This window comes from Simochromis diagramma, unplaced genomic scaffold (genome assembly GCF_900408965.1).
Source record: "Simochromis diagramma unplaced genomic scaffold, fSimDia1.1 OVJJ01000802.1, whole genome shotgun sequence".
In the NCBI taxonomy this organism is placed as follows: domain Eukaryota; kingdom Metazoa; phylum Chordata; class Actinopteri; order Cichliformes; family Cichlidae; genus Simochromis; species Simochromis diagramma.
In genome coordinates, this window is record NW_024387492.1 from 25190398 (window position 1) to 25216590 (window position 26193).

General features: G+C 42.3%; 1 protein-coding gene across 1 annotated transcript in view; it reads left to right on the forward strand.

The window, feature by feature from the left end:
- The window catches only part of LOC120724827 (NACHT, LRR and PYD domains-containing protein 14-like), a 42003-nt gene that overhangs the window by 3106 nt on the left and 12704 nt on the right, over window positions 1-26193 (forward strand). Inside the window, exons 2-8 of the mRNA XM_040017272.1 lie at window positions 311-553; window positions 18955-20737; window positions 20856-21029; window positions 21605-21778; window positions 23174-23220; window positions 23393-23922; window positions 24610-24653. Of these exons, the coding sequence (XP_039873206.1) occupies window positions 313-553; window positions 18955-20737; window positions 20856-21029; window positions 21605-21778; window positions 23174-23220; window positions 23393-23922; window positions 24610-24653 (2993 nt within the window). The 5' untranslated portion in view covers window positions 311-312. The remainder of the gene's footprint in view (window positions 1-310; window positions 554-18954; window positions 20738-20855; window positions 21030-21604; window positions 21779-23173; window positions 23221-23392; window positions 23923-24609; window positions 24654-26193) is intronic.

Here is a 26193-nt window from a genome sequence, read left to right on the forward strand (position 1 = left end):
AACCTCTCCACTCTGTTTAAATAAGGGCACAGGAAGTCAGAGGAGGCTCACCAAGAACAAGAAGCTGCCTTCAGTCGTTCCAGGTCTGTTACTGTTTCCTGATCACAGATACTCCTCCTGTGGTACACAGAGATGTTAAATGAGGGGAATTCATGACACAGACTTTACATACAGCTTCAGGTTATTTTAAAGAATGAATCCATCCAGAATAGTCAGAACAGACAATGTTTCTTTAATGAGCTATAAAGTGGTTTAATGTGATGCCCTGAGTCTCGTCTTTCAGCTGAAAATGCCCTCTGACTTTTTACAGAGATGGAAAAACCTGTAGAGGAGCAGCTGCTGCACATGTTGCGGGAATTGGATGAGGAGGATCTACGATATTTCCAGTGGATCCTGCAGAACGTGCCTGTAGCTAGTTTCCAGGCCAGAAAAAAGATCCGCCTGGAGAAAGCAGACATAATGGGAACAGTGGAATTGATGTTCCACACGTATGCTTCCAAAGATGCTGTGAGGGTGACAAGAATAATAATGAAGAAGATCAAGAAGAATAAAGGTCAGTGAGAGGAAGGAGAAACGTATCTGGACCATTGATCATTGATCAATGGCCATGAGTACCATTAACAGAGTTGGGGAATGGCTGCAATCACAGCATTGTAACATGGTGTCTTACACCTACCAGGCCAGTCATTTTCCAATGATGTGAGGATGTACACATTCTGGGAGGAATGCTGGTTTGAGCGGGGAATCAAGGAGGCCATTTACATGAAAAGGGAAAGACTATCTCTGAATCGAGGAGGGGGCCTAAGGGTACTGAACTGAAATGAATTAGGCGATACCTGAACCCTACAGAGTTTGCACAGTTAGTCCAACTCCTCCACTGGTGTGAATCTTTCTGGCCAAAAGATTCATGAGGGCGTCCTGAGGGCCAGGCTTCCTCTAGTGGGTTTGTGGGGCCTTATTGGGATTTTCCATAGAACACCAGATTTGGTAGATCCACCACTGGCACCCTGTGTTTCTCATGGATTAGGGCAAGTTCACCCTTAGCACATGTGACAGACTTGAAAGGGTCTGTAGAAAAAGGAGAGTATTATGCGCCATCATTAAAGACACATACAATGGCACATACAATTCAAGACACATACAAACCTCCATCTGAAGTGATAATTCCAATTATTGGACTTTCACTACACACACACAGCCAGTTGCTGTTTACAAGCAGCTGAACATCTGCTTTCATTAAAACCAGAAAGGAAGTGACGAGGTCAGAGTGCATGTTTGTGAAGTCTCCGTTAATAAGAGTCTGGTATTTGGCCTCTTTTCTTTAATTACAGCTTGTGCACTACGTCATTAATAACACTGTGTAGATATACGGAGGTATCACTTATATTACCTTTCAGGCTTTCAGCATAGAAACTGGAGCATCAGGCTAAAAACACCTCTTTAATATCTAAACATAAACAGATCTTTATTATGTGCATAGCCCTAAATCACTACAACTGTCAATCCAGAGTGTCAACAAATGTTGTTGACACTTTTTTAAACATGGGTAACACAGTTTGAATAATCAGTGCTGTTAAAGATTTACAATGAGCAGGCTACAATAAACATGCTTATGATTTGAAAGGATCACAGGATGTTGTGGGGCAAAAAACAAAGTCACAACGCTGAGCATTGACGAAATCTTTCTGCAGGGTATCTGATACACATTTACCTGCAAAGACATGGGCATGCTCCGTTTCACAAACTAACATGGCAACAGTAAACAAAGTGGCCTCCACGTTCAGACCTCCATCTTGTCCACATCAGTCTATGTTCACATAATAGAACCAAATACTTGTCATATACTTGGAGTAACAAACATCAGAGAATTAGAACTGAATAATAAACATCAGGACACCAGTGTGGGACACACATGAACAAGCCCACCCACCTGGTCATGGAACATTTGCATCTAACCTAATTTAAAGAACTGATTTCTGCTAGCTAGCTTCATAGATAAAAATAAAACGGGTCTCTTTTACATAACAATGAAAATGCACCAGCATACACTGAGAAGCTCATACTTCCCTTGTTACGGTGACTTCCTTAAGCTTATCTAGTGGAACACCAGCCAGCCACCTCTCCCATGTGTCCTCACTCTCCTCCAGATTCTCCTCTCTGTGGCCCAAAACACCTCACCTAGGGGGAAGTCCAGGAGGCATCCTAGTTAGAGGCCTGAACCACCCCAACCAAGGACCAGTAGTGGCTCTACTCTGAGTTCCTCCCAAAGGACCATCAAACACCCTCAGAGGAAACCAATTTCGGCCGCTTGTATCCATAATCTTATTCTCATGCGCAGAAAACTGGTTCATGCATTTATTACTACGAGGCTGGAGTATTGTAATTCATTATTATCAGGCTGTCTAAAAGTTTTTGAAAAGCCTTAAGTTGATCCCAAAGACAGCTGGCTTACTTGTTGTTCCTAGAGTATTAAACCCATTAAAACTAATGGGAGTGTGGACGCTCGTGTCGGTTTTAGGTCAAACTATCTCTTCAAACTTTAGAGTAACTCTTATACCAACTAAGAGTCCAACGGTTCCTGAAAGCATCCGCTCTGTGCTTTTTCAGTAATATTATGATCGTTACGGTAATCCCAGGCATGACGCCACATTCAAATCTTGGTAAATAACACAGAAAAAAGAAGCCAAATGAAATGTCTGTTTTCCATAGAGCTCCATTAAACACTCACGGTCTTCTCTTAACCAAACTTCATCTTTGTGGGGCTGCTGCAACCTAGGATTACCGTAATGACCCTAATGTCACTGAAATGCTGCACCTGACAGCAGTGACAGGTTACGCTTTAGAGGGTTAAAAGAAAATGGGAGGCAGAGCCTTCGGGTTTGTTGTCTAAGGTGATTGTTGTGATTTGGCAATATAAAAATAAAACTGAATTCTCTCGATCACTAGCCACAGGTCGTTACCATAGGTGAGGTTACGTACGTAGATAAACCAGAAAATCAACAGTTTCACTTTTATGCTTAGCTCTTTCTATACCACCATAGACTGGAGCAGCGTCTGCAATGATGCAGATACTGCAATCCATCTCTTAATCTTGTGCTCCTGTCACATTAACAAAACCCCAAGATACTTAAACTCCTCCTCTTAAGGTAGCAACTTGTCCCTGACCTGGAGTGGGCATTCCAAGTGTTAATCATTTATATTCATCAATCAACAAAATGCAGTGAATGAACAAAAGAGAAATCTAAATAAAAATAATATTTGGTATGACCACCTTTGCCTTCTTCTAGGTACACTTGCACACAGTTTTTGAAACATCTTGGAGAACTAGCCACAGATCTTCTGTGGATGTAGGTTTCCTCACATCCTTCTGTGTCTTCATGAATCCCAGATACACTCGATGATGTTGAGATTGATTGATCCCTCGGGATAATTTATTTATCTGAGGGAAATTGTTTTAAAGACTGCCAGACGATCTGGCACCATCATGAGCACCAATGTTCCCCCTAAGCTGCGCGTGTGCGCAATCGCACAGAAAATCTGCGTTGTGCACAAAAATAAATCTAACCTGAATTGAAATTAAAATAAATACATTAAAAATCATTCTGTTTTGCAGTGTGAGTCAGTAAGTGACCGGTGACTGGCTACTCCAGCCAATGATGCGATTCACATTCATATATACGCAGCTAATCAAAGTCAATGACAGGCTATGACAGCGTCCTTATGGGCCGACACCGGTGTTTTAGCTAGCAAAGCGGCGTGGCTGATGTGGAGTGAAGCCACATCAGCGCTCGAAAGCACTCTCTACCTGTGAGCAAAAACAAAACCAAAAAAAACCCCACCCTTTCCTATTGGTGGAAAAATGTACCATGTCGACCAATCAAAACAATGATATGGCAACATGGCATTTAGTTTTTTAGCAAGGGGGGAAGTTTTAGGAGTGACAGCGGCGTTTTAAGATGTGTGAGATTCGCGACATTTAGCGTGTTTGGAGTCTAAAGTGAGCGTGTTGTCTTGTGTAGTTAGTGTGTAGTGTAGTTAATAGTTTTGTTGTGTGTGTCAAAACAATGAGGCGACTGCTGAATGTTACAGGTGTTACAGGAGTGATATATCTCCTGTTGTCAGACCTGCAGGTATCAGGCTTGTGATGTTCTCTTTTATCTCATAGTCGACAGAAATTACTTATTGGAGTGGCATAAATAATTTGTGTGGCATCAAATTTGATGCAGAAAACCTGATTGTTCTGTAAATAGTTTGAAATGTTTATTTAGAAAAACCGCCTTGGCTGCATTTTTAGGTAAATAGCTGCAAAAAACTTTGTTGTTTGCAAAACTCAGTTACTTTGTTTGAAGTAGTAACTATGTAATTAATTGCCCAACATTGGTCATTATATACTGTATTTTGCAGACAGAGAGTTACAGGACTCTCTCCCAGAACACAGACTCATACTCATAATACAAGTCAGAGCTTTATTTTTTTTTTTTTTAAAAAAAGAACAGTAAGTTGTGTTTTCAAAATTAGAGTTCAAGTTATTTTTACTTCCAATAGTATTTACATACTACACAGGTCATGAACAAGTTTTTTTTTAATTTTCATTGTAAGTGGGATAAAGCAGTTAATTAAAAGTAGTGTAACATAAATGTAAATGCTGTAATTTGATTTTTTATTTTTTATTTTTTTTTTGTGTGTGTCCCGTTTGGAGCTTTAGCCATCAGAATTGTTGTCTTAAGGCCAAGAAAGATGCCAAGCGGATTTATTTTACCAAGTGGATCATCATGGCCTTGCCATATTGGTCCATTTGATTGACCTTTATTATAATTATGTATTTATTTTATTTTCGGTTGCTACAAACGGGACAGACATGACTGGGGGATAGGACAGGGAGAAAGAATGAAAGAAAGAGAGGGAGAGAAAGAAAAACAGAGGGGAGAAGAGACGGTGAGAAAGGGGGGAAGAAAGAAAGAAAAACAAACAAAACACCTGGATCACCTGTATGGAGAAAAAAAAACAGAAGAGAAAGCAAACAACAAAAGAGCAACATAATAAATACAGCACCATCACAATAAACTAGCTAGCAGTAGATAACAGTAGATACTAAATATTAAACGCTATTGTGCAGCACGCAAGATAGACAGCACACAATGTGCTTTGAGGCAGCAGCCAAGAAAGGTGTAGTCCGCATCTGTGAACACCCGTGTGTACACCTGTGTGGATCAGCATGCTTGTATTCCAAAGGTTTCTCCATGTAACGATCTGCTAGGGAGTGTGGGGAGCCATAGCCCCGTCCCCCAGGGCATGAAGCAGGTATGGAGGAGATCCAGGCCCCAGACATCCAGAGGCCCCAGAGTACGAGGACCCGAGGAGGACCACCAAAAGGGGGGGAACCGTGCCACCCTCCTGGGAAGAGCTGAGTAGAGCCCCAAACGAGAGGTCACCCAGCAGCTACGGAGCAGAGGCCAGAGGGGGTTGCAGTGGCGTGCCCGCGGGCTCTGCCGGCAGCCAGCTGTGCCAGAGAGGACCGAGCTTCAGGCCCAGAGGCCAGAGGCCTGAGGGCACCCCACCCCCCGGAAGGGGCCCAGCCGGGCCACAGGCGCCAGGCCCCGCCAATCGGCCACTAGGAGTGAGCTGGTACATACATGAGCGCCCAGCCCCAGTCGACAAGAACCACCAACACACCAACGTCTGAGGGCATCAGCCACCGGCAGGGGGTGTGGTGAGGGGAGATAGGCCTCCGTACTTTGGAGGGCCTGAGATGTACCCAGAGAGGTTGAGTCTAAGACCCAACCTGACATATAGACACAGACGAACAGGCGCACGCGGACACAAACGTGCATTCCCACCCCCATATACACAACCAAATACTCGGCACTCACCCAACGTGTAGTCAGACACAAATAGACACTGCACAGACAGTCACACTCCCCAAACATACTCTATATCCCAGGTCCAGGTACCCCCGCCCCCAGAGGGGCAAGCCGCACCTAGACCCAGGAGATGTAACCCTTCTCTCTGGGGTGGAGGCAAGCGGACCATCTCCTTATCTGCAGTAGCAGGGAGGCCCCGCATCCCAGACCCCAATCTGATGGCCAGCACCTCCTCCCAGCCCCCCAGCCCTGACGGCTAACAGAACTGGGGTGAATGAAGACCCCAAACCTCCCTACGCCCGCTCATATGTAGTGTTGCTGTGTGCTGTTCTAAAGTGCATTTAAAACACAGGAGAGCACGGCTCCTCCCGAAAACCCTTAGTGTCTATATGCATTTAAAATTGAGGGTAAGGCACCAGCGCCAGAGGTGGGTTGGAATACACCGACCATCCTCTGGATGTTCTAAAACGTGCCCACCCCCAAGGCCCTATATGTATGTGTTATGTGAGAGTGTGAGTAATGTGGATGTCTAGGTTGCAGAATAAAATTGAGGCACAGGCGGCCAGAAGGGGACAGAGGGGGGAGTGCCTCCCCTGCACCCTGGTGACATACCTGCACCCCAAGCCCTGTGTGTGTGGGTGGGTGTGGTAGAGCGGGAATAGGGAGGCAGCTGAGGATGGGGAGGGAAGAAAGGGAGGGGCAAGTGTGCCCCTCCCTGGGGCCAGCTCCCCCGCTGACCCCAGTCGGCACCCCCACACTCTGGAACCCACCAGGGCAAGGGGGCCCAGGCCCATCCGGACCGGGGCCCGCAGCAGCAGCAGCACCGCCCAGCCTCACAGAGTCCGGGGCAGCCCACCCGACTCCACCCCAGAGAAAACTGCACCCACCCCATCATCCAATCATCTCCCAAACTACACAAGACAATAGACACCCAGGTTGAGTTCATTCTCTACCTCTCCTATATCTCTCCCCCACCTGCAGAGTGAGCTCCTGTAGAGAGGAGACCACCTGCAATGATATATCAACCTTCCCACCAGTTAGAGAGCCCCCTAGTTGGGCCGATGCACCAGAGGTCCCCTGCACTGGGGCTGAGCCCCCCTGCACCCACCTACCTACAGCTCTGGCAACACAACAGCCAGGATCCAAGCCCCCAAGGCCCAGCCAGCACCCCAGACTGGGGGCGGAGCACCCCCAGACCCCCAAGCCTCCACGCCCATCCCGGACCCACCCAGGGGCAGCCAGGCTACCAGGCCAGTAACCAACGTCCGCCAGCACAAACCCTCCCCCATCTCCGCTGTACGTAGCCACAAGGAAAACACCATCTAAGAGCCACCAGAGCCCCTAACCAGGTCATGGCCACATCCCCCGGGTTAGGCCCTCCAGGGAAAACATTCCTAGGGACTCCCCAGACGCCCTGAGGCCTTCCCTACCCCCATATCAACCACAATAGTGAAGGCAGGACCAAACCATGACCCCCCACCCCCACTAGGTGATGAAGCCGATCAAAGGAGCCCAAAGGGATTGATCAAATGTGATGGCAGAGGCTGTATCAAGACTAATGTGATCTATTAGATGGCTTTTATATTGGTTAGAATTAAGATTATTTTTATTTTTCCAGTTAATGAGGACCATTTTCTTGGCAATGCATAGGGCCGTAAAAACAATGTGGGCTGTGTTTATTTCTGCAGTGACCTCATCCAAGTTGCCCAGCAAGCATACTAAAGGGGAGGCTGGAATGTTACATTTCAGACACTTTGATAAGTCTTCACATATCTCGTGCCAAAACTTCTGAACTGGTGGACAGAACCAAAGAGCGTGGATGTAATTTTCCGGTGTATTTGCTGTGCAGTGTGAGCAGTTGTTGGAAGGCGTATAGCCCATCTTGAACATCCTATGACCAGTATAGTGCACTCTATGTAATATTTTGTATTGTATTAATTGCAAACTGGGATTTCTGATCCATTGAAAGGTTTTTAAGCATATCTGAGACCAAAGGTTTTGGTCTAAGCTGATCGATAAATCTGCTTCCCATTTTGCAATAGGAAGGGCTATTGATTCATCTATTTTAGAAAGTGTTCTGTATATTTTAGGCAATAATTTGGGGGGTTTTAGACTAAAAAATTGTACCACACTTGGTGGTGTTTGTAATTCAGCTTCACTGGGATTAAATTTCTTTTTTACTATGGATTTAATTTGTTGATATTCCAAAAATCGTTTCTTGTTGATCCCATATTGTGTAACTAGTCTGTCAAACGAAAAAAAGTCTGTTCCTTCCAATATATGTTCCAAGTATTTAATTCATTTGCAACTCCAATCTGGAAAGTTTATCATATTATTGTTTTGTAATATGTCCGGATTGTTCCAGATAGGTGTACGTTTGCATGGGACTAATGAAGACTCTGTCATTTTTAGAAACTCCCACCCAGGCCCGGCCCTAACCAATCTGGCGCCCTAGGCAAGATTTTAGGTGGCGCCCCCCTACATCGGCAGTGTAGTGTATGTACTCACAAGAAACCGAATAGCTTTGTCTTTGACCTTTTTTTTTTACTTAAAGAAAGCAAATTCACAATCAGAATAATTAACAAGATAAAAAAATATATGAATAAATAAATGAATACAAAAAATAAAAAAATGAATATATGAAATACAATAAATTTTACATACATAAACACAATATAACGTGTCAACAAGTTGGATAAAATATATTAAAAATACAATATAAATAAGGCACTGCACAAAACAAGATATTAAATAAACCAGTATGACTTTAACAACTATATTACAAAAAAGGGGATCCTACAGAGTTCTCTAGTTGTGCTTTTTAATACTGCATTAACTAGAATGACTTACAAATTACTGTACACCACCCCCTCATCAACCTCACATCACCTGCTACAGCCTTACTCTTCTAGTCTTTCTTGCAGCAAAGTCATCTACAACATCATCATATGACAACTGATTTGAGACCACATGATTTATGCTTATGATGGAAAGTCCACTGAGACGTTCTTACATCATAGTAGATCTCAGGTAGGTTTTAATGAGTTTGAGCTTAGAGAAGCTTCTTTCAGCAGCAGCCACTGTAACAGGAAGAGTGGCAAAGATTCTCAAAGCAACCCACATGTTGGGGTAAATTTCTGCCAGCTTCTTCTCATGCAGGAAGGTCAAGAGTTCCATGTTTGTCATGTTCTTTGATGGCAATGGTGGGAAATTCTGCATTTCCATTGCAAGTTCTGTGCCATTAATGTCCGGCTGGCTGTCATGGGTCAGAGTAGTACTCAGTGTTTGGCACTGCTGTAGCAGCTCTTCTTTTTGTAAGTTGTGGAAATTGAGGAGTACTCCAAACTTGTCATTCACCTCCCCAAGGTTCTGAAATCTCTCATCAAGTGAAGAGATGGCTGTATCCACTACCACATTAAAAAAATGTGGTTTCCATTTTTTTTAAGTGCATCTTGTATGGGCTCATCTGGAGACTCATAACCGAAGTGCCTTTTGGTGGTTCTCGATCGCTTTTGTTTGAGTTCAGCCTCCACATTCATTTCTTCACACATGTCCTTTGCCGTTGTCTGTGCATCAGAAAATCCAGTGTTTCTGTAGCTGGTGAGGGAATCTTTGGTTTTCTTCAGCAAGTCGACAGCCACATCTAGCTGCATGGAGGGCGACTGCATGAGTTTACTCACATACTGGATCTTGCTGAGAATGTCATACCAGATGGCTGTACAAATGCAAAAACGATAGGATCCAATCTCCTCAGCCAAAGACTGGGCTTCAACTCTGACCACAGGGTCTGTAGCCGTTTCCCTCACCTCCAGAAGAGCCTCTCTGACTTGCCGAGCCTGATATCTGACTGCCTCAATGCTTTTTATCCTGCTTTCCCATCTGGTCTCAGCCCATGATTTCAAGGTGGTTTTCACATGTTTCAGGAGAACACCCCACCTATGGGTGGAGGCTGAGAAGAGCTTGAATAATTTTGCTAAATGCCCAAAGTAGCCAAGGGCATCTGGTGAGCTTTTTGCAGCATCAGCTACTACCAGATTTAAAGTGTGGGCACCACATGGGACCAAAAAAGCTCTTGAGTTTAGCTGAAGCAACCTTGCCTGAACACCTTTATTTTTTCCCTTCATGTTGTCCCCATTGTCATAGGACTGTCCTCTGCAGTCTTCAAAAGGAATGTTAAGCTCCTCTATCCGTTTTAGGATGAGAGTTGACAAATGATCTCCTGTTGATTCCTCTGCAACAAGAAAGCCCAGGAAATGCTCTTTAACTTGTGGTATGTCTTCTTGTGACACTATCCTGACTATGACAGAGAGCTGTTCCTTATGACTCAGATCAGGTGTGCAATCTAAAATGATGGAGAAATACTTTGATGTTTTGATATCTTCCACAATGCGTTTTATTATTCTTGAACTGATGGTGTCAATCAGTTCATTTTGGATTGTTTTTCCCAGATAATGTATGTGACTGCCAGCTCCACTTTCTACTCTACTGATATGCTGCTTCATCACTGGATCAAATTTGGCCATAAGCTCCACTTCTTTCAGAAAATTGCCATTGTCTGGTTTATTTAATGTGTCTGTGGACCCCCTGAAAGCCATGTTTCTTTCAGCTAAGGACTGAATTATTGCCACCAAACGATGTAGAACTTCACGCCACCTTTTTCTCTCAGCCTCAGCAAGTGCCATCTCTTGTTTATCTATTGTGAGTCCTTTCGCAAAACGGACCTCCAAGTCCTTCCATGTTGCCATGTGAGCATTATGCTCCTGGCTATCCTCATGGACCTTGAGCAAGTGGCTTGCATTTTTCCAGTCCTTCAGACCTTCCCTACTCAGTTTGTAATCTCTCTTGGAAAACATTTTGCAGCAGAAGCAGTGCAAGCTATCCTCTTTTTTCGAATACATAAGCCAGGTTCTTCTCACCTTTTCCCCATTGATTAAGAGTCTGTTAAAATAATCATGCTGACACCTTCGCCCGTCTTTCTGTTTCGGGAATGTGAAGTCACTATCAATTACAAATGGACCTCTGTGAACTAACTCTGTTCGTACCTTTTCAGTTAAAGCAGAAGGCCAGTCAGCAGGGTCTATTGGTGCAGCAGGAAGACCGCTTGATGCTGCTGCATCACTGCTGGGTTGTGCTGCTGAGGTGGAGGCAACAGGAACACCACTTGATGCTGCTGCAAAACTGGTGGGTTGTGCTGCTGAGGTGGAGGCAACAGGAAGACCGCTTGATGCTGCGGCAAAACTGGTGGGTTGTGCTGCTGAGGTGGAGGCAACAGGAAGACCGCTTGATGCTGCTGCATCATGGCTGGGTTGTGCTGCTGATGCTGCATCACTGGTGGGTTGTGCTGCTGAAGTGGAGGCAGCAGCGGTAGATGTGGTAGATGGATTTAGAAACTTCAACAGTGCATCTGAAGAGAGGAGTATGTGACACCACTGAGTATTAAAGTCTGATAATAAAAACATATGATTCCAGGAATAAAATGAAATGATATAATATAAATGAAAAACCAAAGAGATATATGTATGATGTTAACTGATATGCAAATTAGATTAGATTCAATTTATTGTCATCATTACAGTGAAATGCTGAATAGCAGAATGCAAAGTAACAGTATAATATCATATGAGAATGTTATGTTATGATTATCTTTGACCGAATCACAGCAGTGCTCATATTAAAAAACAGCATTCCCTCTCATGTGATATTGCTTAATTAACATTAATGATGTGCACTTTAACAACTAGGCTTACAACTATAATATATACAGGGGTGGAAAAGTGACTATTACCTGCAGGGTAAACGTTAGCTAACCAGAAGGCAATAACAATGTAAACAAAAAACACCTGCTTAAAAGATGAATACAAATGAGGAATGGTGGGAAAGGTGGGAGTACTGTAATTACCTAACGTTACATTATTATTTTCCATAACAATTTAGCCCCCTCCACAATATTAACTGACGTTAAAACAGTTAACTAGCTATTTATTGATTAGCAATTAGCGAATCATGTAACATTAGCTTAATGCTAAAAATTTAGGTTACTATCACATTCAGACAAATAATTTCATGTAGGCTAACGTTACCTACCTCTGTCTTTTTCTCGTTTCTCCTCCTCTTCTTTTCTCTTTTTTCTTCCTTGGGCACCTGACAGTTTTGGCCGTTTTGACATCTTGTGCTGATTTTTTGATGTGGTGACGTCCAAAAGGAACCATGATACGGGAAGGGAGGGGGCGCACCGTGCGGGGAGGGGGGCGGGGGGGACGTAATGTTGTAACAAATAATATTTCTATTAAATAAGCTTTACTTTGCATTTTAATTAACGTGAGATTATTTTTTGTATTTAGAAATAATAGTACCAACTTTTTTTTTTTTTTTTCAACATTTGTGGCACTGGCGTGGCGCCCCCTGATGGACGGTGCCCTTAGCATTTGCCTATACGGCCTATGCCACGGGCCGGCCCTGCTCCCACCATGCTGTTAGAGAAGAGCTGATGTTGATGCTTTTAAAGCATTCATGTCGTTTAATGTTTGAGCTGATAAATGGTAGGTCTGAAATTTCTAGGTTATTACATAGTGCCTGTTCTACATCTATCCAAGGTTCGTCTAAGAGGGTGTGTTTAAACCATCTAGAGATGAACTGAAGCCTGTTGGCTAAAAAATAGTGATTAAAGTTAGGCAGATCTAATCCTCCTTTATCCTTGGTCTTTTGTAGTGTTTTTAAGCTGATACGTGGGGGTTTATCTTTCCAAAGGAATTTAGAAATATACGAGTCTAGAGATCTGAACCAATCTTGTGATGGCTTATTTGGGATCATTGAAAATAAATAGTTTATTTTTGGCAAGACCATCATTTTTATAGCGGCGACCCTTCCCATGAGTGAAATGGGTAAAGATTTCCATCTAGCCAGATCGCCTTCTACTGTCTTTAAAAGTGGGATGTGGTTTAATTTAGTTAATTCTGAAAGCTTAGGAGAGACATTAATACCTAAATATTTTATATTTCCAGATTGCAGTGGGGAAGGAGAAGAATTATGGAAGGAGCAATTAATCGGAAGAACTGTAGATTTTGACCAGTTAATTGAATAATCTGAGACACTTGAGAAAGAATTTATCAATGCAATTACCCCAGAGAGATTGGTTTGTGAATTTTGGAGAAAAAGTAACACATCATCCACATAAAGGCTGATTTTATGTTCTACATTCTTACATTTTATGCCCTTAATTGTTGTTGCCTGTCTAATTGCTGCTGCTAGTGGCTCAATAATAATTGCAAACAGTGAAGGGGAGAGTGGGCATCCCTGTCTGGTGCCCCTCAGGAGAGAGAAGCTGGAGGATGTTTGGTCATTTGTTCTGACACAAGCTGCTGGGGAGTTATATAATATTTTTAACCAGTTTATGAAAGAGGATCCAAAACCAAACTTGTGTAAAGTTGCAAATAGAAATTTCCAGTTAACTCTGTCAAATGCTTTTTCCGCATCTAAAGAAAATATTATGGTTTCAATGTTTTTACTGCATGAGTAGTCTATTAAATTAAGTAATCTACGTGTATTTGTTGATGAGTGCCTACCTTTTATGAAACCAGTTTGGTCAGGATGAATTAAAAGGGGGGTTATTTTCTCTAATCTTTTTGAGAGAGCTTTGCAGATTATTTTAAGGTCTACATTTATAAGGGATATTGGACGATAGCTTGAAGGAAATACAGGGTCTTTCCCTGGTTTTAGTAAGAGACTGATATTTGCAGAGTTCATATTTGGTGGTAGTCTACCATTTTCTTTGATTTCCTGCAACATCCTGTGAAAAACTGGTGCCAGAATCGTCCAGAATTCTTTATAAAAATCTGTTGGAAAACTGTGTGCACCTGGAGCCTTATTATTGGGCATACTTATCAGAGCTTTCTGGAGTTCACCTGGCGTCAGTGGCGAATCCAGTGCCATTCCTTGGGTGTCTAATAATTTTGGAAGAGTTATGTTGTCGAGAAATTGATCAATTTCATTTTTAGATGGGTTTATTTGTTGTGTATATAAAGTTTCATAGAAATCACTAAAAAATTTGTTTATTTTCTTAAGATCATATATTGTATTCCCAGATAAATCTTTAACAGCACATATAGTTGTTTTTTCTTTATTGATTTTTAACTGGTTAGCAAGAAATTGTCCGGATTTGTTACCGTATTCATAACTTTGCACGCGAAGTCTTTGTACTAAGAATTTCATCTTTTTATTAATAATTTCATTTAATTCTAGTTTTGTCTTGCGTATTTTGTTTAATATTTCTTGATCTTGGTGTGACACATAGGCTTTTTCTATGAATTTGATGTTTTTTTCTAGTTCCTGAATATTTTTGTTTTCTTCTTTCTTCTTATGTGATGAGAAAGAGAATATTTTACCTCTCATCACGGCTTTCCCTGCTTCCCAGAGGACAGATGCTGATGCTGTTCCAGGAATGTCATTAAAGCCTAAATATAGAGTCCATTCTTTTTTAAAGTATTTGATAAACTCTTCATCTTTAAGTAGTGATGTATTAAATCTCCAGTTTTTACTTGGTGTAGTATTATTCTTCTGTATTAGTGTTAAAGATACAGGAGCATGATCGCTGACAGCTATAGCATGAATCTCAGTGTCTGAAATGTTACTCAGCAGTGAGCTGCTGACCAGAAAATAATCCAGACGAGAGTAGGAGTGATGAACATGTGAGAAGAAAGAATAATCCTTACTGTTGGGGTGAAGGGAGCGCCATGCATCACAAAGACCAAAGTCGCTCATATACTGTTTGATTATATTTGTGGACTGCCAATTACGCTGAGTTCCTGCTGTATTGAGCCTATCCATTTCTTCATTTAGTCCCAGGTTGAGGTCTCCCCCAAGAACAATTGTGCAATCTAGGTGTTCGGAGAGTGTACTAAAAAAACCGTGGAAGAATGAGGGGTCATCAACATTTGGACCATATATACTTACAATACATAGCTTTTGGTTAAGTATAGATAGTTTGACAATTAGGAATCTGCTCTCTGGATCTATAACTGTACAAGTACTGTGAAATTAATATTTTTATGTATTAGAATTGCTACTCCTCTTTGTCTAGAATTATAACAGGCTGAGAACACACTAGGAAACTCAGGTGTTTTAAGTTTATTCAAACCTGTGACAGGCATGTGGGTCTCTTGTAATAAAACAACGTCTGCCTGTAATTTTTTAAGTTGGTTAAGTATTTTTAACCTTTTTTCCCTAGAGCCAGCTACATGCACATTCCATGTGACAAACCTTAGCGTGCCCATAGTTGTGTGTTTGTGGCTAATGATGTACGCTGTGTGTCTCGCTTAGACGGGTGAGGAAAATGGAAACACATATTTTTTTATTTTTTTTGTAAATAAAGAGAAAAAAAAGCGGTGAGAAGCTCCATAGGTCTGACTATGTGTGTGCATAATAACTAAAATGAGCAAATGTGTGCGTGTGTCCTATATCTGTGTGCGCTGTGTGGCTGTTGTAAATGTGTTGCCTTTAAATGCATGTGTGTGCGTGATCGTGCAGAGTGAGCATGTAGAAATAGACAGTGTTGTTTGTGGATGGATAGGGAAACAGGTGATCGACACAGTGATAGAAAAGAGAAGCAAAGAAACCAAAGAGAACGACAAGATCTTTCTTGTCGCTCTCTTTGGTTTCTTTGATAGTTCTTAATGACTTTGGAGGGAAAAAGAAATAAAAACGGAAACATTCCAATTAAGGCATTGGCGGAGAGTGACGGTGACGTTATACTAAATTAGCAAACTGATATTACATAGTTAAGCAAAAGTTAAGTGTGAGTGAAGAGAATAGTGTATCGGATTCGTAATTTGATTATTTTAATAAACCATGTAACTTGGATGGATTCGATGCTGGCGTGACCACAGTGCACACGTCTAATGTTGCTTACAGTGGCCCAAGGGACCACTCAGGGAGTTTTTGTGTTTGCTCAGACACATAATAATAATGGATTGCATTTATATTGCACTTTTCGGGGCCCTCAAAGCACTTTACAATTCCACTATTCATTCACACACTGGTGGAGGCAAGCTACAGTTGTAGCCACAGCTGCCCTGGGGCAGACCGACAGAAGCGAGGCTGCCATACGACCATCACCAGTAGTGGCAGGTGAAGTGTCTTGCCCAAGGATACAACGAGCGAGACTGTCCGAGCCAAGGCTCGAACCGGCAACCTTCCGGTTACAAGACGAACTGCCAACTCTTTGAGCCACGTTCGCCCACATGAAAAATTAGAGGGAACATTGATGAGCACCCCTTCCGCCCACACATAGAATACACAAACATAACATTGGGAAGACAGGTCAGAGAGGTAAGGGGAAAAAAACAGTGGAAATACACAATACATGAGGAGAGAAGAGGAGAAAAAAAGAACAGGGCTCTGTGGGGGCCATACCATAACTTCCCGTACTTCTTGTTCTTCTTTACGCTGAAGATAGTTCTTAATGACTTTGGATGTATGTTTGGGGTTGTTTTTCTAGTTTAGAAAAAGTAAATACTGAAGTTAGTTCAGAAAGATAGATATTAGAATTGAAATATCGAGATATATCTTTGTGACAATTGAAATATGGATTTTTTTTCTAATTTCAATTCTAAAATCTCATTCTTTCAAATTGTTCAGTCTTATTACTGCATAAACCAATAAACAACAGACAGTTCAATGAGGAGAGATCACTTAGAAGAATTGAACATGACTTATTGAGAGAGAAATTAATGTATTTGTCTTCTAGAATGATGACCCATCAGGAATCCCAGCAGTGATAGGATTTAGGATGGGGGACCCCAGAGTCTAGTGCTGGTGGTGGTAGGCTGAAGACTGCAGAACTTAAATAGAGCTCTGGCTGAGTTGGAGATGGGGAGAGGTGGGTTGAACAAAACAGAGTCTGAAGGGGAGAATGACAGAGAACAGAGAGTTAGCACAGGCTGATTGGCTCAAAGAAGATAACTGGACTAGAGTAATGATGTCAGTATTGAGACTGACAGGAAGAGAAAGCAGTAGTTATGTAGAGCAGTGTTTCCCAACCTTTTGAAGCCACCACACATATTTCACATTAGAAAAATCACACGGCACACCACCAAACTAAAATGTCACAAAAAGCATGTTGATAATATTTCCCTGCGCACCAGGTATAGCAGAATTTGCTTGGTTTGTCCTTTTTTGCTTTCTTCTGACCACTACTCATGCTAGGGCCTTTATCTGGGTCAGAGTTTTCTCCAGGACCCAGATCAGATTAAATACTCTTTCTTTTCAAATATTTATCTATTGCTATTACATGTAATTTCCTGTAAGTTCTTCTTCATCTTCTTCTGTTTTAATGACAGTTGGAATCCCATATAATTGGAGCAAGAAGCTGTATTGCCTTCTAGTGGAAGAGAATGTAATTGTTCTGCCTGTTACTCACACTGATTGTTCAGACTACCAATCAGGTGAAACCAAATAATCTTCCACACCTGATCATTTCCATGGCACACCTATGTGCTGCAGCACACTGGTTGGGAAACTGATGTAGAGAACAGAAAAGCAGGCTGTTACATCCCGTCTAGGGGAAACCAGAGTGCAACACAAAAAACAAAAAAAGAGAAAACTAACACCCCAGCTCCCAAGTAAAGACCAACGGTACCACAGATTTGTGGGTTCACAACAACTGGATATTTTATTAACCTTTAAAGATAGCAAGCGTCAGGGTGGGCATGACCAAGATAACAAAAAAAGGCTCTAGAATCTGAAATGGAACTAACTTACCTATGACAAGAAATCCAAAAGAAAATACAGGCCTCTTACCTGTCTCCCTAACCTAAATAGGAGAAAAAGGCTTCCACCACTAAAGCCACCAGATCACTCAGAAAAACTGAATTTACACTATTTACAATATATACAAGACAACCAAGCTCTCCCATTTTATAGCCAGCTCCATTTAGTCTTCAACTAATGGTCAGCGTCTACCTGGAACTTACATAAGCACAAACAGCAAAGAAAACGAACAACGCCACCCTCAGGTGTGACCAGTGTTGGGAAGAAACGGAATACATGTACTGCCGTTACGTATTTAAAATACAAAATATGACTAACTGTATTCCGTCACAGTTAACACCATTACACCTTTAAAAAGGTGGTATTCAGAATACAGCTACTTTGTTAAAATAAATGGATTACACAGCGGTCTTTTGCTGTTTCATATATTAGTCTACGCCCTCTCTATTTTTGGTAATTCCACGCCAGTGGAAGCCCAAACAAATTATGATTATGACACCTGTTTATTTTACGTGTAGTTGTTTTTTTTTCCCTGTGTAATAATATTCAACATTGCTATCAATACATTTTTCAAAAAATGCCTCTCAGTGCAAAATGGGTTCAAAGACATAAACAACTGTAGGATACTGTTTGTCCGTGATTTAGACAGGGGGAACAAATCGTGGCAGGATCAGCCTGATATTATTTGTATCCCACTGTAACTTTACTGTATAAAGAACTAACATCTCCAAAATGTCAGCAGTAGTTTGTCATTATAACAAGTGTTTGGGAACTAAAAATCAAGAAGGTGGGATACTGTTTGTCCCTGATTTAAACAGCCCAGCGCTGCTCCAGACGAAGGGAAAACCAATTATGCAGGGGAGACCTACCCTGGCACTTGTGCAGGTGAAGCCAAAGGGGACGACATGCTTCACCATATTTTCTAGTCTTTGACTTAGAATGAAGTTGGTTTGGAAACATATTCAGCTATGCTTCATCTCCTGCTTTGCGTTTGTGTGGGCGCCCCGTGCTAGCAGTGTCCAAGCGTTGTTGTTTTTTTTTCCTTTTCATACCGCGTCCCCCCTTCAATGGCTCTGTGCCCCCCCTAGGGGGCGGGCCCCACACTTTGGGAAGCTCTGCTTTACTCCCATTGAGTAACGTAACGGAATACGTTACAAAATACATTTTGGAGCATGTATTCTGTAATCTGTACTGGAATACATTTTAAAAGTAACCTTCCCAACACTGGGTGTGACGACCAAAGACAACACACAAAATCATGACCTGGGACACTTAATGAACTTACACATAAGCTTCATATTATCTAAATATGTGTTGTTATTTTACTCAGAGTTTCTTCTAAAGTGTCAGCCTAACCTGAAGAAGAAGATCCAGTTTGTGTTTGGAGGAATCGCTAAAGCAGGAAACCCAACCCTTCTGAATCAGATCTACATAGAGCCCTACATCACAGAGGGAGGGACTGCAGGGGTCAGTGATGAACATGAGGTCAGACAGATTGAAACAGCATCCAGGAAACCAGACAGACCAGAAACAACAATCAGACAAGAAGATATCTTTAAAGCCTCATCTGTTAAAGATAAACCAATCAGAACAGTGCTGACAAAGGGAGTGGCTGGCATTGGGAAAACAGTCCTAACACAGAAGTTCACTCTGGACTGGGCTGAAGACAAAGCCAACCAGGACATCCAGTTCATGTTTCCATTCACTTTCAGAGAGCTGAATGTGCTGAAAGAGAAAAAGTTCAGCTTGGTAGAACTTATTCATCACTTGTTTCCCGAAACCAAACAAGCAGGAATCTGCAGCTTTGAAGACTTCCAGGTTGTGTTCATCTTTGATGGTCTGGATGAGTGTCGAGTTACTCTGGACTTCCACAAAACTACAATTCTGACTGATGTTACAGAGTCCACCTCAGTGGATGTGCTGCTGATAAACCTCATCAGGGGGAAATTGCTTCCTTCTGCTCGCCTCTGGATAACCACACGACCTGCAGCAGTCAATCAGATCCCTCCTGAGTATGTTGGCATGGTGACAGAGCTCAATGGATTCACTGACCCACAAAAGGAGGAGTACTTCAAGAAGAGATTCAGAGATAAGAACCAGGTAACCAAGATCTTCTCCCACATCAAGACATCACGAAGCCTCCACATCATGTGCCACATCCCAGTTTTCTGCTGGATCACTGCTACAGTTCTTGAGGATGTACTGAAAACCAGAGAGGGGGGAGAGCTGCCCAAAACCCTGACTGAGATGTGCATCCACTTCCTGGTGGTTCAGGCCAAAGTGAAGAAAGTCAAGTATGATGGAGGAGCTGAGACAGATCCACATTGGAGTCCAGAGAGCAGGAAAATGATCGAGTCTCTGGGAAAACTGGCTTTTGATCAGCTGCAGAAAGGAAACCTGATCTTCTATGAATCAGACCTGACAGAGTGTGGCATCGATGTCAGAGCAGCCTTGGTGTACTCAGGAGTGTTCACACAGATCTTTAAAGAGGAGAGAGGGCTATACCAGGACAAGATGTTCTGCTTCATCCATTTGAGTGTTCAGGAGTTTCTAGCTGCTCTATATGTCCATCTGACCTTCATCAACTCTGGAGTCAACCTGCTAGAAAAACAGCAAACATCCTGGTGGTCTAAACTTTTGCAAAATAAACCTAAAAGGAAAAATCTCCACCAGAGTGCTGTGGATAAGGCCTTACAGAGTCCACATGCACACCTGGACTTGTTCCTTCGCTTCCTCTTGGGTCTTTCACTTCATACCAATCAGATTCTTCTACAGGATCTACTGACACAGACAGGAAATAGCTCACTGAACAGTCAGGAAACAGTCCAGTACATCAAGAAGAAGCTCAGTGAGAATCTGTCTGCAGAAAGAAGCATTAATCTGTTCCACTGTCTGAATGAAATTAATGATTGTTCTCTATGGAAGGAGATCCAAACGTCTTTGAGTTCAGGAAGTCTTTCAAAACAAAAACTGTCTCCTGCTCAGTGGTCAGCTCTGGTCTTCATCTTACTGTCATCAGAAGATCTGGATGTTTTTGACCTAAGGAAATACTCTGCTTCAGAGGAGGCTCTTCTGAGGCTGCTGCCAGTGGTCAAAGTAACTAGGAAAGCACTGTAAGTGTTTAGAGATCCTGTAAGGTCCTGGTGATTCAAATGTGCTGGTACTGACTGAAACTTAATTTCTTCTTTCTTTTTCTTTTTCTTTTTCTTTTTCTTGTCATTTTCTATTCAGTCTGAGCTTTTGTAAGTTTACAGAGAGAAGCTGTAAAACTCTGTCCTCGGTTCTCAGCTCCCAGTCTTCTAGCTTGAGAGAGCTGGACCTGAGTAACAATGACCTGCAGGATCCTGGCGTGAAGCTTCTGTCCGCAGGACTCAAGAATCCACAATGCAAACTGGAAACTCTGAGGTCAAGTAACATTAAAAAGATAACTGAAAGCTAATTTTCATAATTTAAAAAACTTCTACCTTAGTTAGGATTGTCTTTTCTAATGTCAATTGTCAAATGACGGTTTACTAAACTTCATCACTAATTTCTGGATTTATTTCCATTATTTTTATTTTGTAATTAATCCATCCATCCATTTTCTTCATTACCTGTTTAACTTAAGTGATTAAAATAAAAGATGGAGGGATTATCTTGTGAGGTACAAGTACCAAGCACTCCCACTTAGTGTTGTTTTCAATTTAATGCTTAATTCTTTATTGAGGAAGTGGTATATGCTTGGCCAAACAAATCTGCCAAGCTTAGTGTCGGGACTTAAAAAATATTTTTATATAACTGAGGCACCTTGTTTTTTATTTTATTTTTATTTTTTATTTAAGAAGTATTCAGAAAGGACTCTGAAGTTTTTCTCTGCTTAGTATTTATTTTGATGGAATCAACCTGTTTGATCGAATGAGAAGAAAAGTGAATTAAAGTATTTTCTTTTGCTTGTGTTCGAGGAGTGAACGAGAGTCTTGTGTTGTTTTGTTTGCCTCCAGTCTTTCAGGTTGTCTTATCACAAAGGACAGCTGTGCTTCTCTGGCCTCAGCTCTGAGATCTAACCCTTCCCATCTGAGAGACCTTGACCTGAGTTATAATCATCCAGGAGACTCAGGAGTGGCTCTGCTGTCAGCTAGACTAGAGGACCAACAATCGAAACTGAAAAACCTTAGGTATGGGAGGTCTGGTACAGCCACAGACAGTGTGTGATAGTCAATCTCTTTCCTTTACTCAGCCTGTCCATCATGCTGAACAAACGTGTTACATGAACAATCACACAAGTAGCATACGTTTTTCTTTTCATGACAGTAAAAGTACTAATTGGATATGAATGTATGTGTGTAGCATGCCTTCAAGCAACTCCAAGAACAAAAATTGGCTTACTCAGTTTGGGGTGATCCATATATGCTAAAAGAAGACTCCAGGCTGAAGAATACCTCTTTTGTATTTTCACTTCCTGCAACTTTTATTAGTGTTATTGATTAGGATATAATTATTTCAAAAGGTCATTTTTTCATTAGGTCATTATTTGTTAGATTTATTTTTATAACATTGCCTAATGGTTTGCCAGAACCTCTTCAAGGCAGATCAAAAGTCTTTTTCCTCTGCGTCACCAAATTCGTCTTGCTACTTTGCTTCAGCTACTGCCGAATCTGCATTCCATTTGGCCTCCTTGTACCTGTTACCTGCCTCTGAAGTCCCACAGCAGAATATGGTCCATTCCCTGCCAGCTGTTCCCATCACACCCTCACTATACATTTAGGAGGGCGAGGTCTGTCCAGCATCCTCCCTTGCCACCTAATCCAACTCACTACCAAGTGGTGATCAATTGACAGCTTGGCACCTCTCTTCACCAGAACCTATGGCTACAGATCTGATAATACGATTATTATTGTTGTTGACGGTCAGCGTTTGTTATGGATAAAGTGTAATTTGCACAGAAGTCCAATAACAGAACACCACTCGAGGTCGGATTGGATCAGGCAGGCCTTTCCCAACAGTCACGTCCCGAAGTATCGGGCATCCCTGCCTGATCTAATCCGACTGAGGGCTACTCCAGACTGGAGCAGAGTTCAACCCCTTCCCAGGAGATTAATTCCAGAGCCCAAGCCATGTACTGCAGTGAGCCTGACTATATCTAACTAGTATCTCTCAACCTCATGCAGCAGCTTAAGTTCCATTCAAGTCAGCCTTAGTAGCTGGGTACAAAACCACAGGGCCCCGCCACTGACTGTCACCCTACACACATTTCACCTGACCCCTCAAGTATATAGTCCAGACTAGAAGTAATAAATGCACAAACTAGTTTTTTAGCTTCTCTCTGAGTGAAGATGGTTCTATTGTTAGAGATACTGATCAAATGTAAGACTAGCACAGTCCTAGCATGGAACCCTGAACTCCATAATTACCTTAGTGTAATTTCCTTCTGATTGTGAAAAAGAATCCCCATTTAGATGAACACAATAGAGTCTATTAGACAACCATTATTGCATTGTATGTATTACAAATACATGTAATGTTGATGTGTGAAATACACTGAGGTGGTCTGACCCCCCTCCTACCTTTAGGGTGAGGCCTGCTGGAGTCCGATGGTTGAGACCAGGTCTGAGGAAGTGTAAGCGTGTTTTTGATGTGATTCATGAATACAAAGCAGCACACATTCAACCATCTTTAAACTGTCACATCACTCATTCACATCTGTGATGTCAGTAGTCATTATCAAAGAGTCAATCAATGAACAGATGATAGATGAGTAACTGCAGCTGTATTGTGTTTGTTCTCCTTAGATATCTGTGAACCCACACCCAGCGCAAACACAATACATACAAAGATCAAGCTGTCTAACAACAACAGGAAAATGACATTGGTGAACGAGGATCAGTCATATCCTGACCATCATGACAGATTTGAGCTTCCTCAGCTGCTCTGTAGAAATGGTCTGACTGGTCGATGTTACTGGGAGGTGGAGTGGAGAGGGAAGGTTGATTTATCAGTGAGTTACCGAGGAATAAAAAAGAAAGGAAGCAGTAATGGCTGCAAGTTTGGAAGCAATGATCAGTCCTGGAGTCTGAGGTGCTCTGATGACGCCTGTTACCATGTCTGGCACAATGATGAAACAGCATTCATCTCCTCCACCTCCTCCTCGGTCTCTCACAGAGTAGGGGTGTATGTGGACTGTCCTGGTGGCACTCTGTCCTTCTACAGAGTCTCCTCCGACACTCTGATCCACCTCCACACCTTCAGCACCACATTCACTGAGCTTCTGTACCCTGGATTTGGGTTCTGGTCACCTGGTTCTTCAGTGTCTCTGTGTGCAGTTGAGTATGAGTAGCCTCATCCATTAGAAAGGCTGTAGAGCAGATAATTCTGTCTGCACATGGGTCTCTTTCACTCAGAAACACGTTTTCTAATTCACAAATACATAGACTATCCACATCATTAAAGTCCCTTTATTTTATCTTCCTCTTTATTTAAAAATTAAAAATGCATTAATTAAAAATCTCTGTTAAAATATAGCTACTCTCAATGCAGTCACAGAAAGGAATTTGAAGGACAAACTGTTTTGGTGCGCAGTCTAATAGGTTAGAGGAAAGGAGCAAGACCACAAGTTTATGCACGGAGAGAGAGGATATGCAGATGATTGGAGTGGCAGGGAAGGATGCTAGGGATAGTGTGAGATGGAGGCAGATGATCCACTGTGTCAATCATAAAGGGAGCAGCCAAGATTAGAAGAAAAGAAAAAAACAGCTTTGGTGTGCAGTCATCCTGCTAGCACCTTTGGCAGCCATACCCTGGGAGGGTTGATGGGCAGTATTAGTAGTATCCTATGGGCACCGTATTGTTAATATTTGATCTAATGATTAATATTTTTGCTACAGACAAAGAGTATTTACATTATGTACTAAATCATTCTGTCTGCCTCTGTGTCTATGAGAACAAAGTTGAGTAATTCTTCTTCCCATCTTATATCCTGATACTAATGTTGTGCCTTTATCCTTTTCAGGATGCAAGAGGTAAACTGACTTGGGATAGAAAACTTTCAGACAGGTAATCAAATAAATAAAAATTCAACTGGGTTATGCTTGTTAAACTGAAGCATAGCTTATCCATACACTTTCATTCAGACTTCATTGAACAGAGGAGCAGTTTGCTCAACACCTGTTGATCTAACTCATACTTGGTGGGTATATTGCTGGAGACCTGATAGAGGGCAGTAAAGACAGTGAAGTTATTTTGATGACCAGTTGGCACACTCTACATCAACAGTCCATTCAGGTTTTACTTTGAGTGGGCACTGTGGATTCTTGTTTGTGTGTTGTTTCTATAATTTCTGTGTATTGTACCTTGTTCTACATCGGTGGGCAAAGTGGTGATGCTCCATTGGCTGATGGAGGGAGAGGACCTGGCTGAAGGAGGGAGAGGACCCCCAGGCCTTCCTGGAAGTTTTTCAGGCCACTGTAGAGGTTTGCTGGTGGCCCGAGGAGAAATGGTCGCTGCAGTTTATGCCTCATCTAGCTAGGGAAACTCAAAGGGCAACGCTTAGCCTTCCGGTGGTGAGAAGCTGTTTTTCCGATGTCAGAGGGGGAAGTTCAGCTGCTGAACTTGCTCACCCTGGACCAGTTCATGGAGACAGGAACAGTGTAGTCGGTTCAGCGAGTCTCGGGCTGCACCCCACTCACTGGGAGCTGCACGAGTGTTAGGGCAGGAGTGTTGGAGGTGCAGGTGAACAGGACACATCTGCTGGGAGTGTCCGCAGAAGGAGGTGGGACTAGTGTTTCATGTTGCCAGCCCTCCAACACCCTCCCTTAGTCTGAGAGGGACATACAGTGTGCCAAGGGGGTATACACTAGACTATTGTGGATTCAGGCTGCACAAAGACCCTGGTCTACCAGCCCAGGGCACTGCTTGAGGCAGAGTGTGTGGAGGTTGTACGTGTACATGGAGGCATTCATGAATATCCCATAGTGCTGCTGCAAATAAAACACAAAATGCATATAGTTCAATTCAATTCAATTTTATTTATATAGCACCAAATCACAACAAAAGTCGCCTCAAGGTGCTTCATAAATACAGAGAAAAACCGAACAATCATATGACCCCCTATGAGCAAGCACTTTGGCGACAGTGGGAAGGAAAAACTCCCTTTTAACAGGAAGAAACCTCTGGCAGAACCAGGCTCAGGGAGGGGCGGCCATCTGCTGCGACCGGTTGGGGTGAGAGAAAGGAAGACAGGATAAAAGACATGCTGTGGAAGAGAGACAGAGGTTAATAACAGATATGATTCAATGCAGAGAGGTCTATTAACACATAGTGAGTGAGAAAGGTGACTGGAAAGGAAAAACTCAATGCATCATGGGAATCCCTGGCAGCCTACGTCTATTGCAGCATAACTAAGGGAGGATTCAGGGTCACCTGGTCCAGCCCTAACTATATGCTTTAGCAAAAAGGAAAGTTTTAAGCCTAATCTTAAAAGTAGAGATAGTGTCTGTCTCCCGAATCCAAACTGGAAGCTGGTTCCACAGAAGAGGGGCCTGAAAACTGAAGGCTCTCCCTCCCATTCTACTTTTAAATACTCTAGGAACAACAA